At 34.0% G+C, this 14,549-nt stretch overlaps 1 protein-coding gene across 1 annotated transcript in view; it reads right to left on the bottom strand.

Moving 5' to 3' along the window:
- Positions 1 to 504: 504 nt before the first annotated feature.
- LOC143248994 (matrix metalloproteinase-17-like) overlaps positions 505 to 14,549 on the bottom strand; it is a 56,244-nt gene continuing 42,199 nt past the window's right edge. Inside the window, exons 7-8 of the mRNA XM_076498095.1 lie at positions 2,411 to 2,671; positions 505 to 1,141 (exon numbers count right to left, since the gene is read on the bottom strand). Of these exons, the coding sequence (XP_076354210.1) occupies positions 1,032 to 1,141; positions 2,411 to 2,671 (371 nt within the window). The 3' untranslated portion in view covers positions 505 to 1,031. The remainder of the gene's footprint in view (positions 1,142 to 2,410; positions 2,672 to 14,549) is intronic.

Raw genomic sequence — 14,549 nt, 5'->3', positions numbered from 1 at the left:
CGTAAAACGTTAAAAGAAAACGAGTAAGGAAGATACAAGTAAAGGCAGTGTTGATGTACACAAGTTGGAAACAAATACATAAGCCAATGCTCTAATTTGTTTGTTTTAAAACACAGCCACAATTTTCTATCCTCTGTGGCCACCGTAAAGAATCGAGTTCTGAATATTTTCGCTGTAAATCTGTAAATTTACCACTGATCCACTCGGGGGCCATCAAACGGTATTAAGTAGATACAAATAAGGTAGTGTTGATATATACAAGTTCAAAACAATGATGTAAACAAAAGATATAATCGCAATGCAAGTATTATTTATAAAATATGTTAATAATCATAATCTAATCAGCGTGGTAGATCTTACATGTTACTTAATGGTAGAATTCGAATCAATGATATCGAAATATTTAAAGCAAGTTTTTCTTTCAAAATAAAGTATCCTAATTACAATTATATAATATGAAGACTACTCAGAATTCCATTAAGGATCAACTAAACATGACACACATTTACTGTTTTGAATGTTTTCTTTATTAAACATTACTAGAAGGTTCTCGTTATTTTTATTAGCATAATCGTGAAACTGAACACACTTCCTCTTTTGTAGAATCCTGTTGTAAAATTTCAAAAGCAGTGACTATAACAAAGTGAAATCTAACCCTTAACAATACTACTTCTTTTAAGGAACTATTTTCTTAGTCTTTAGAGCACCTTTAATATGAGCTCTCGTTCATGGATGATGTATTTGAAAGTAGCATGGAAAACACAACCAAGGTAAAAAATATTGCTTTTTAATGCTGAGATAAGTTTTCTGGTAAAGTAAAGAAAAGGGTTCAGAATTGACGATACACCATAAAAAAGTAAATACATGTATATACTTCAATTATGTCTTCAATACAATTTACGGATTTTTAGGTTTATTAAATTTCTTAACAAATACACTTTGAATGAGTATGAAATTGTAAAAAGAAAACAGGAAGCTGCAAGAAGCCCAAGACACGAATTAATGTGTTTTCTTCAAATGCACCATGTTCCTCAACATCCCAGCCAATCGGCAGAAGCAGATAAAGGATATTGTTCATCAACTATTACTTCTTCATTGTTGAATCGCCAGTAAAGGTTGGCCTTGAAAAAATATGTCAGTCCTGTGAAAGAAGGATATAAATTAAAGAAATTAATATGTAATGTTCATTTAGAAAGTTAGATACTGATTACGAATTTATCTTGTATTTAAACACAATGACGAAATTTTAAATTTATCTTTATTTAAGATATTGAGTATGTTAAAAGGATTTCAAAGCTTGACCACGTTTTTATAGGCCATGTCGCCACGACACACTTATATAACAGCTGTGCATCGTGAAAGTAATCCTGTAACATAAGTTTCATAACAAAAGGTTACCATTTCAAAACACACAGCACCTCCCAGCAGGCTATCTATAAGCCATATAGTGTAAGAAGATGATAGTTTCCTTGCATCCGTTTTAACAGTCTGACTGTATGTTTTGTTTGTTTGTTTTTGTGGAACAGTTCAAATATTCATTTCATCCTCGAGTTTATTGAATTATACAATGGTTTAATGCACATGTTTGTTTATTTTTGAATTTCGCGCAAAGCTACACGAGGACTATCTGCACTAGCCATCCCTAATTTAGCAGTGTGAGACTAGAAGGAAGGCAGTTAGTCATCACCACTTACCGCCAACTTTTAGATACTCTTTTACCAACGAATAGTGGGACAGACCATAACATTATAAAGCCCCCATGGCTGAAAGGGCGCGCATGTTTGGGGTGGTGGGGATTCGAGCCCACAATCCTCAGATTAGGAGTCATACGCTTTAACCACCTGGCCATGCTGGGCCTCAATGGATATGTAATGGAAACAGCTTAAGTTGCTTCTCTTGGAGCATGTAAACAGTTTTACTTCTGCTCTTTATGTTCATGAATTATCATCTGTTACAAGACACCAAATTTTACATACCATAGTTGGTTACGACTTGTTACAGGTTCCACTGTGGATGGTCTTGGTGCTCCAAGTTGATACACATTCCTTTGTTTTTAATAGTGTAAGTACAAAAAATAGCTTGGAAATTCTAACTCACTAATCCGAACAGGTCTTTATATAATGTCAGTATATGAATATTTTGTGTTGGAGAGGGCTGTTACATATCCTTCCCAAAAATAATATATTTCTGGCGGCATTACGCTACCTACATAACACCAAAATCAGAACGTAGTTTTTCACAATCCTTATATCAGCTTTAGCTGTATAGTGTCTTGCTGATTTTATTAAATAAATTTAATATAAAGAACTTAACTTTCTACATTTATGTATTTGCATTAATAATTTTATTAAGTGATGTTTGCTAAAAGTCACAAATAATTCTCTACCATAAAAGTCATACAAATACTCACCATTCCAAGTAAATGCTGCATTTATATTAGAGGGAATTCCTCTCCACCGTTGGATTGGTTGAGGATAAAAGTCATCCATTCTTTTCTTTCTGTCATCATATCGCCAGTAGTTATTTCCTGCGAAGAAGTAAGTTTTTCCGTTTTTCTCCCATACCAGAGCTGCATCAAGACGATTCAAGAATGGAGGTAATCCCAGGTCAGTTAGAGGATAAGGGCTATCTTTAGTAAAACTGTTTCCATCGAAAACCCAGAAATATTTGTCTGGAAAGAAATAAAACTAGATACTGCTTAGAAGAAAATTTTTGTTGAGAAAAAATTAGATTATAAATAATCGACAATTTTGTCATGGTAAAAAAGAACAAATAAACAACAACAACAAAATTGCCAATTAAATAGAAAATTACTTAACAGCAGCAGCAGTAACCTTTCTATCTTACACGACAACATATATTTGGAAACATTCGGGTGTGACTGATAAATACAATCTAAAAAGAGCATATTCAGTAACATCTATCACATGTATAACTTATGTGTTCTGAAGATGATCTCGCAGCTTCTCAATTTCTCTGACGCGCTCTCTTCTCTTCTGCATCTTCCTTAATTATCTCATCTTCCTTTCTGAGGCCCAACTTAGCTGCTTGCTTCCACTCACTCCTGTTCTCAACAGTTTTTTCCACGTATGTGTATCGATGTATATCGATTCTCTTGCAGGTATCTTTGAAACGAAGGCTAGTCTTTTTTCTGTATCCAGCTAATCATTTAAAATATCTTTGGTAATACGTTCATCCTTCGTACATGGCCGAGTCATCTGAGTTTGCGCTGATAGAGAAGCAGAAGTATGCTATGGATATTTGCACGAAAACGATATGGACTTATATTACTCGTAGCTGCTGTTTCCCCCGTTGTTTGTATGTTGGTGACAAAGCCGGAGCGTCCTCTCCAGGATGCAAAAAAATGGACACTTCTGGAGATACTTAACGGTAAAATAAAATGATATACAGTTTTAAAAGGAAGTTGCTATGAAAACAACAGAGCTTATCTTTGTCTGTAGTTAAGCACAAAGCTAAGTAAGTGCCTTCTGTGCTGTGCTGTTGTCTCCATAAATCCGGTTTCTAGCGTTATAAGTTTGCAACTTATCGCTGCGCCACTGGGTGTCAAAAGAACAAAAAATTATCAATTGGAAAATTATGAGATTTTGGATAAAAGTTTCACATTAATGTAAAGAAACATTATTTAATATTTTAAAAGTCTGTAAATTAGTCAAACGGAGAATTATATAAAGGTCTAAAAAACTATATCTCAGACAAAGGTTAAATTGTTTAATAATACAGCGAACTTAATGCATTAATTTGGTTTGGTTTGTTTTGAATTTCGCACAAAACTACATTAGGGCTATCTGTGCTAGCAGTCCCTAATTTAGCAGTATTAGAGTAGAGGGAAAGCAGCTAGTCATCATCACCCACCGCCAACTCTTGGGCTACTCTTTTACCAACGAATAGTGACATTGACCGTCACATTATAACGTCCCCACTGCTGGAAGGGCGAGCATGTTTGGTATGAGAGGGATTCGAATCCACGACCCTCAGATTACTAATGCATTAAACAATCGCATAATTACATAACGGTCGAAAAATATGCAGTATGCAAATGACGAATTATGTAATGGTAAAATAAAACGCTGCACTCAATCGAACAAACAATTATGTAATGGTCTAAAAGCTATACACAGTAAATGGAAAAATTTTGTCAAGGCCGAAAAAAATATGTTTAGGAAACGGATAAATTAAAAAGTCATACACTGCTTAAACACATGAAGACTAGAAGGATTATAAATATGAGATTTCTGATAATGTTTTATTTCGTACAATACGGCAAAAATGACATATTGTATACTGTCCAGAAATGTTATCAACTGAATAAAACTAATTATATTCTATTGTAATTAGGTAATATGTATGCATAGTATGTGTGTTCTACCTTCTTATTTCAAAATAGAATGTTTCAAAGTCTGTCAGTTATTCAGGTGCATATACACTTTTCACACAACATATGGTCAAGAAAATCCTTAAGTAGTTATCGATCTAGCTATCCGTGTCGTTCAACTGAGATAACACCTGGTCTACCTTTGGAGGGTTTAACCGTACTTTGTGTATGATGGTGAATTACAGTTTTCTCTAATGATAACTCTAAATCGATAGGTCTGTGTTCTCGACTTTTTCTTATTTTCTAGAGGGAATGATCAGTCAGTTGATTAGAACTAAAAAACACTAAAAACTAAACGAAGGATTATGGTAAATTAGAAAAAAAACTATACAATAACCAAAAGAAGAATAATGTAATAGTCGAAGAAAAATATAATATTATTCAAAAGGAGAAGTGTATTCATGGAAGCTACAAATATGTAATATTAGTCAAATGGAGAGTTATTTCATGGATGAATGAAAAGACATTCATTAAAAAATGGAATGTTATGTATTACTCAAACTATGCGTTAATAAACCACTTAATCAAATAGTTGTAACGCTCGAAATAATGGCCCCGGTAATAATAAAATATGGGAAAAAGTTATACTAAAAATACAAACATGCGGTATTTGACAATTTTTTTAAAGAAATTGTTTATTTTTATATTAAATTCCGACAAAAACGCGTTGATACCTTAAATACTTAATAATTGAAAATGTAATATTAATTTCATGATCACTTATTTCTTACCACACTTTACATAAATATAACAACAGTTATGAAATTAACATAACGTTTCTTATCGCTTTTGTACTGTAATTACACTGCACTACCTTCACATTTTAACATATATCACTAGTAATGGGTCTGTTATGAAAGATATTTCATAACAGCACCCGAAGATTTTATCAAGTTGCATATAAAATAAAATAAATAATTTTAAAACATAACTTCACATGTAAAAATGATATTAATAAGGAAATTTAGTTCACAAACCTCTAAGTCTAAGTGTATCTCAAAGCGAGACCAGCTAAACTATACATGCATTAATTTGTTTATCCATAGTTGTATGATGAGATTTATGTTCAAGTATATTACCGGGTGAGGTGTGTTCTAGACTTTACGTCCGTCATATTCACGAAAAGACGATGGAATTACTTAAAATTAAGATTTAACTTATGTAGTTGCAAGCTAATCACATCTGACTGTAGACAGAAACATCAGCTACTTTCAATACACTGTTATTGCCTCTGCAAATGTGTGTGCCTAATAGAAGATATTTAATTATTTCTAGTAATATTCAACAGCTAAACAAATCGCCAAAGACAGTGCACTATTAATAAGAACACTAATATTACGTATTAAATAAATAACACACTAACTGGACGATTTGCGTGGCTACTAAAATAAAAAAGATAATTTGATTACATACGTAAAATTATCTTCACAAAATATAACTGTCCTTCTACGTTACAAGTACACGAGTACGATTCAGAATGATGGCAATAAATAATAAAAGTGGGAAACTAATTCTAGACGAGGTATTAGTACCTTATATTAAACCAGCAACTTACAAGATAACCACAGCCAATGTGAGGCGGGCTTTCTTAAGTGTTTATTTTCCAACTGGAAAATAATGAAAAACAATCTACTCCTATAAGTATGATTTAAATACTTCTTGAAAATATAATTACTTAAAAACCTTGTGTCCAAAATCTAGCAATCGGGCTAAATGCTGTAATATTCTTTCCACCTTGATGAAGATGACAGCTGTTCTTCACATGTGTTCTTTTTTACTATATTATATTGCAAAAAGCAAACAGGAAACTACAATAAAGTTTCTCTTCTGTTGCCTTTTTTCTCTAATAATATTTCAACAGCCAACTTTGTTTGCCATCTATTCTAAAATGACAAATATAAAACTCATCACCGAAATGCAAACCACCTTTGTATATTAGCAAAGGCAGATGTAAAAACTAATGTTATCTTATTTACATCTCTGCAGTAAATCCAGCTATATCAGTCTAATAAGAATAATTATTTTGTATTATGATACTTCCATAGACCATAAATGTTAGCTTTTTCTATAAATTGGCATTATACTAATGAGATCAACGCATATGTTAAGGTTTAAATTAAAACGATTTCCTTTACCAATTCTGTGAAACTCTTTACATGCATCTCACTATGTCCCTAGTTATCTGTTTTGATAAATAGACCTCTAATTATCGCTCACAGATTTATCTTTGTAAGGTATTAGTTATATAAACCTAAAATTACCACCACTCACAGCATCTGAATATTAGTTATACAGTTAAAGAGATACACACCTGTTATGTTCAAGGACCTTTTCGCAAGAAAATTAGTCGATTTGTGACTAATACATTTCATTTCCACCCCACTCTAATCAACTGCACATGGCAAAACTAAATATGGCAGGAAAAGGATTATGCACTCTATGTATTCCCCTCTGAAGCAAAAGAGAACACGTGAGGGAATTCATGCAATTTCATGTTCAGTAATTTTTATTGGAAAATGCAATTTACTCTTACCTTTTCAGTTATTAATAACAACAAATGTCTTGGCTGTTGTGTATAGCAATCAATCCCAGATTAAGACATGAGCCAGGTTGAAGCCCAGGGCCTCACACTATCTAGGGGGCCCCAAGCTATGAGTATAAATGTATCGTATATAAAGGTTCTATCTCGAGGTAGCCTCAATAAGTTGAAAAGCCTACGGCAAATAAACCCTTAATCTGGTCTTGATAACGAAATAACATAATTTGAATATTTACACTAGATATACGTGTAAAGGAGATCAAGTGCTTTAAAAAAACAACTAGTTTTATTGCAGGTTCCAAACGAATACTCTTGGATTATGTGATGATCAAATCAAATTATATACTTTCTGGATTGAGTTTACACTCTAATCTTTTTATTTACTCAAAAATTTGTAATCCTAAACAACCATAGAGAACACATGATCACAGTAACATGTTATTTTAAATACTTTCATGCCATAAAGTAATGGGAGAATGTGTGTGCGTTTTCTTAGATCAAAGCCACATAGTGCTATTTGCTGAGCCCACTGAAGGGAATCGAACCCCTGAATTTAGCATTCTAAATTCGTAGACATACCTCTGTACTAGCGGGGAGCTGTTATGGGAGAATCAGCTAATGATAAATTTTCAAAATGCAAATGTTTACCAATTAATCACAATAACGGCTTCAGTCACAGTACGATTTTTTGTTTGTGTTATTGCTTTGAAATTAATTTTTTCTGCTGGTGACATACTACTTTTAATACCCTACCATTGTTTATTTCCTTGATTTTCTGGAACATCTTAACATATCATGTAAGAAATAATATTTGAGATACTTATTATTTATATAGGTGGTTTTAGTAAAACCAACAAATCATCCGAGCCTGGCATAATTTAGGGGAAGACCGGAAAAAAGGAACCAGGTCGATAATTCTCTCTCTTGAGCACAGGGATGAGTGTCAGTCACTGTTGAGTGATACGTCATCACTGGATAATGTGACTGCGCGAGATCTTAGTTCCACGTTTGTCTCCTTTGAACCCTAAGTCAAAGGTAAGTTTTAACCTGTTTGCTCGTAATTGTGATTGTGAATTTGAGTCGCGATTAAAATGCTCAACAAAGTTGTTCTTTAAACATATGCATTTTTATTAATAAGTCAAGAACTCTTACAGTTTCTTCAACAAAAGTTTGTCATCTATAGTTAAGCAAAATCCGAGAGAGTGGGTAACTTCAATTAATCACTGTTAGGCGAAGGCAACCAGGCAAAAAGAACAAATGGTTCTTTTGGACCGGTATTTGTTATAAATCACTGCTTGTGTTCAGCCAGTTTTTCCAATAAAATACAACATATTTTGTTTTCCAGATGGTTTACTTATATAGAAGAAAGACTATGTGCACGCAACGAGATAAAAAATCATTGCAAACTGTCATGGGTGCCGCAAGAGAAGACATGGTTGCTATCCTAGAAGCAGCTAGTACATTTGATACACCATACCCTTAACTGCAGAAACACCTAATAAAATACAGTGAAAAGAAAGTTACTGGGTGTTATTGACCAGTCTTTTCAGAAGAACAACTTAAGTCTACATTGTAAAGATAGTCCTATTTTCATAGTCTCACAATAAATTATGCAAAATTAATGGTATACCAACTGACAATACGAAATCAGATCAAACACCCATTTAAAGGATCTGCAGATCTCGACTGAATAAAAGCTCTTTTGAAATATAATCCTACTGTCTTTGTTTGTACTCCTGAATTAACTTCTATGGCAAGGGCAACTGGTTTTAATTAGCCAATGGTCGAAAGGTTTTTTCCATATCATCAGGGAAGTTAAAACAAAGTAAAACTTTGAAGTTGCCATATGTATAACTGCAATGAGACTAGAATTCGAACCTCTGTCTTATATTCATCAAAGATCTAAGCAAAAAGAGGAGGAAGGTAGTGAATGTTACATCAAGTGTCGAGAAGGAAAAGTTAGTCATAGTTCTGGCCTGCTATTCAGCTTCATGTAATTTTGTGCTACTGATAATGATATTTCCGAGAAAAGGGATGAATTCTGTGCTCATTGATCGTGCACCACCCTAAATTAAAGGCTTTGTCAGTGATTCAGGTGGGGTGAAGGGATGAAGCACTAAGCATGTTTGGGCATGCCAGGGATGAAAGGTTCTTATCATGCTAGTCAATAATGAAAGTGTTATTTCAATTGGTGTCCTTGATTATGCAAAAGAAAACGAAATTGCCATGCTCTCGATTGCTCTACATACTTCCCATATACTTCAGCTACTTGACAAGATGGTGTACAGTTTTAAACGCAAAATTAAAGTCTAGTGAAACATGCAGAACTATTCAGTGCAGCCTACAGAAAAGCAGCTACTCTTCAAAATGCTGTTGAACTACTTTAGAACTGGCAGATGCGTTTTTAGCCAACTATTCAGGTGCAGCGGATCAGCCAAGACCCAAAATGCACCCGTGTCTCTTGTCTCTGATGTATCTTTGGCCTGAACAACCCTGCTACAATTCATGCACCTGAGGCAAGCACAGATAGTCCATTGTATAGCTTTATGCTTAATACCAAACAATTGATCAATCTTTCAATTTCTTATATTCATCTAATTTATAAATGTTCTTTCTTTGTTTTGTATTTTCTTTTAAATTCATTCTACACACTATGACTAGATATTTAAAATAAAGCTTCACAATGGACTATTTACGTTATTTCGTCCGGGCATAATTAAACTTCGGATTTTAGCATTGTAAATATAGAACCTCACTGTTGATCCACCTGGGTACTACATTATGACAAGAATTATTTCACTCCAAGTATTGTGAATAAGTAACATTAAATAATTTAATTTTTATGTTTTTTATATATTAAAATTAATTTATAATTTATTTTACTTTTGGTTAATCTATTTCCAAGGGTTTTATTTAATATATTCATCACGTATTATTTTGTATTTTAAATTGTAGTTAACAGGTTTTAGTTCTACTTTATTCTAATTCTTTGTTTAAACATTGTTTAACAAGTACAGTCAAATACGTGTCTATTGGTGATGTATCTTAATTCTTTTGTTATTTTTCAAAATGAATCAATTTAGAAAATGTGTGAATGATAAGTGCAAAGAAGAAAATGAATAAATATAGAGGATATTTCACTATTTGGCCTGACAAAAGTAGTTTAGAAACTGGCAACAAGTGTTTGCTTATTTTTTGAATTTCGCGTAAAGCTACACGAGATCTATCTTGGCTAGCCGTCCCTAATTTAGCAGTGTAAGACTAGAGGAAAGGCAGTTAGTCATCACCACCCACCGCCAACTCTTAAGCTACTCTTTTATCAACGAATAGTGAAATTGATCATCACATTATAATGCCCCACGGTTGAAAGGGCAAGCATGTTTGGTGTGATGGGGATTCGATCTGCCGGGCCTGGCAGCAAGTGATGTTGACCAAATGTTTTCCAGTCTAGTCTATCGTTTTGAAATAAAAGGTAGCAAAGCACTCACGTATCAGCTTTGCGCGAAATCTAACATATAATCTCTTAATGATTAAAGAAACACATGAAACGTGTGAAATAGCTACGACTTTCATGCACAAATCCGACGATTTAATAACTATGGTCACGTGATAAAGAAGTTCTGAATAGTAATGTTCCAAAAACCTAATATTAAAGCTGAAAGGTATGCAACCACTATTTTCAAGAAGAAATATTCACATGGCAAAATTATTTATCAATAGGTACAAAGATTTTGAAGAAACGAACGTTCAACGTTACTGTAAAAGTGGTAAAATTCTCACAACAATGATTAGGCAAACAACGGGCTCTCAAATACACCACAAACTATTAAGGCTGAATACTTTCATCCACAGTGATGACTTGAGTTATCAAAGAAACCCCTCTAACCCAAAAGTCATTAGATATATCATCTAGTATCAATAAAATTCCGAAGTTTCTAGCCACAACTTGATATTAGTCACTTCTTTCATAAGAGAGAGGGCCACATTAACTGATATTACAGCAATGCCATTCAACCACATAACTGCCAAGTCCTTCATTATAGCTTCAGAGAATGCTTACGTCTTTTATCTGCCTGAACATTGATTTGGAAGTCAAAGATTGCCTTGTAAAACCATAGAAATCCACATTTCTGTGCACTTTGTTTTAATGAATGCCTCACGTCCAGACTCACCTAGGATCACTTAGGTTTAATAAAAGACAATTGCATTGTGTTATCCAATCTTTGTGTGTCTTCACTTTAAATTTAAGACGGAGTTACATAATTATCTATTTAAGAGATACATTAAGATATTTTGCTTAAATATTAAATTCTGATTATGTTCCCTCATTTAAAGCATAAACACGATCTCTAATTTAAAATGAAAATTAAGTAAACAGAGTTGAACTTCATTTGGTACGTCATTAACATAAACACATTAACTCCAAAATCATAGACAGTGTCGTTAATCAAATATAAGTCACATAAAAAAATAATATCAATATGAAGATTGTTTGTTTGTTTTGAATTTCGCACAAAGCTACTCGAGGGCTATCTGTGCTAGCCGTCCCTAATTTAGTAGTGTAAGACTAGAGGGATGGCAGCTAGTCATCACCACCCACCGCCAACTCTTGGGCTACTCTTTTACCAACGAAAAGTGGGATTGACCTTCACATTATAACGCCCTCACGGCTGGGAGGGCGAGCATGTTTGGCGCGAACCCGCGACCCTCAGATTACGAAGCGCACGCCTTAACGCGCTAGGCCATGCCAGGCCCGAATATGAAGATAATTTCACTAATTACCACTGGGGTTTCCTATATATTTTACATAAAATATGTGGAATTATTACATTGAACATTGTGACAAGTAAAAAATATAACTTACTCATTGTTATGTAGTACATGGACCTCGCTAGAAGTGTATGGTATAAAAAACAAGTCAGAAATTTAAAGGTTAAGCATTTTCAGATATTTTGTGAAACCATGATGAACTAAATATTAGAACAAAACCAAGTGCTTCATACAAAATTATTTGCTTTTACAAATGATAAAAGTTATAAATACAATATTCAAAACAAAATTCCAGCTTACATAGCTATTTCTTAGTCTTTGCTTCAATCGTTTTTCTTATAGGAAGCCTGCGAATATATAAACTTTGCAATTTCTATATGATGTTACAAACACATAATATGAGAATAAATCAGATAAAATATATGCATACACTTAACAGTATAACCATACGGAAAAACCATAATAGGTGAGAGGTCATGAGCTCACTTTTTCGATGTTACCGTCATGTGAAAAAGTTAGGACACCCTATGAAAGCCTGTGTATTTTTGTAACATTTTTGGATATATAGATATTTAATCTCCATTTTAACAATACTGAAAGATTATAGGAATATAACTAAACAATTAAACCTGAAGAAAAGACTTTTCAAGATCTTCTGTAAATGTAATTCTACAAAAATGCATATTCTACCTGAGGAAAAAGTTAGGACACTCCCACATTTATTCCCACTTAAAATGACTCAACTCACACACAGGTGTATCACACCAGGTGCACATGATTAAAGGATCGTTACTCAGCATTGTGAATGAGGCTTGCCCTATTTAAACCTCAGACATTTAGTTTGGTGTGCTCCTGACTGTCAAAGTGAGAGTGAGCACCATGGTGAGAGCAAAAGAGCTGTCTGAGGCCTTCAGAAAGAAAATTGTAGCAGCTTATGAGTCTGGTAAGTGATTTAAAAAGATCCCAAAAGATTTTGAAATCAGCCATTCCACTGTCCGGAAAATATTCAACAAGTGGAGGGCTTTCAAAACAACTGCCAACATGCCCAGGTCTGGTCGTCCAAGCAAGTTCACCCCGAGAGCAGGCCACAAGATGCTAAAAGAGGTCTCCAAACACCCTAACATGTCATCACGGGACCTACAGCAGGCTCTGGCTACTGTTGATGTGAAAGTGCATGCCTCTACAATCAGAAAGAGACTGCACAAGTTTAACTTGCATGGGAGGTGTGCAAGGAGGGAAGCTTTGCTCTCTAAGAGAAACATCAAGGCCAGACTGAAGCTTGCCAGAGAGAATGTAGACAAAGACCAGGACTTCTGGAATAATGTTCTTTAAACAGATGAGTCCAAAATTGAATTATTTGGACACTAGAACAGAGGGCATGTTTGGCGTAAACTAAATACAGCGATCCAGGGAAAAAAACTCATACCAACTGTGAAGTATGAAGATGGAAGTGTCATGGTTTGGAGCTGTTTTACTGCAGCAGGACCTGGACAGCTCACAATCATAGAATCCACCATGAATTCTACTGTGCATCAGTGGGTGCTTAAGGATCATGTGAGACCATCTGTAAGAAAATTAAAGCTAAAGCGGAACCGGACCCTGCAGCACGACAATGACCCAAAACATACCAGTAAATCCACCAAGGACTGACTGAAAACTAAGAAATGGAGAGTCCTGGAATGACCAAGTCAAAGCCCAGATCTAAATCCCATTGAGATGCTGTGGGATGACTTGATGGGCTGTACATGCAAGAAACCCCTCAAACATCTCACAGCTGAAAGAATTCTGCATTAAGGAGTGGGGCAAACTTTCTTCAGACCGATGTCAGAGACTGGTAGATAGCTACAAGAAGCGTCTCACTGCAGTTACTTCAGCCAAAGAGGTGACACTAGCTGTTAGAGGGTAGGGTGTCCTAACTTTTTCCTTAGTTAGAATATGCATTTGTGTAGAATTACATTTACTGAAGATCTTGAAAAGTCTTTTTTTCAGTTGTAATTGTTTAGTTATATTCCTATAATCTTTCAGTATTGTTAAAATGGAGATTAAATATCTATATATCCAAAAATGTTACAAAAATACACAGGCTTTCATAGGGTGTCCTAACTTTTGTATCCCCAATACAAAAAAAAGGTTTGACGGTTTATTTTTTTCCCATGGATCTTAAGTTTCAGCTCTGTTATCGAATTCTCAAGTGGTGTACAACACTTCATATGAGGGTTTTAAACATCACCCCCAACGTAATGTTGTATCCTCTTTTTTGTATCTAAACGTTAATGGTATAATGCCACAGTACATTTTCATTCACATTCTGTTGATTTAATTGTTTATTAATTTACTCATAAAGTTTCTTTTAATAAATTCATGTAAAAAGGAAGCACTGGTTATTTAATTTAAAAACATTCTCAATTATACCAATTAGATTACATATGATGATTATATCATTATGATTTTTACTCTATATATTGTACTCTACTATAAAACCTTTTCTTAGTGTTCCCATGAAATATTTATTTATCACAGAATCAGCTCATAATTATCGTAAATTCGAAATTGAATTCTCTTTGTACAAACATATTTATTAACCAAATATTTTGGACACTTTCAGTCTAGATGGTTCGGTAACGAAACTACGTGATTTACAACTAGGTTTATGGGTCATACTCTACATGAATAAAAGTTTATTTTCTGGATTGCTCATTCAATGATAATAGATTAATTGTTCTCATTTATTATGAGACTCTATGGCAAAGCTTCGTAAAATGAAAGAAGATAGATTTTCATCTGATGATTTTGTAGATGGATACTACAAGGCACTGATTGGTTGCTTTAGTTTAAGTACAGTTGTGG

This window comes from Tachypleus tridentatus, chromosome 4, assembly GCF_004210375.1.
Source record: "Tachypleus tridentatus isolate NWPU-2018 chromosome 4, ASM421037v1, whole genome shotgun sequence".
Taxonomy (NCBI): domain Eukaryota; kingdom Metazoa; phylum Arthropoda; class Merostomata; order Xiphosura; family Limulidae; genus Tachypleus; species Tachypleus tridentatus.
Note: the sequence above shows the minus strand (reverse complement) of the source record. Positions and strands in the feature narration are given on the sequence as shown.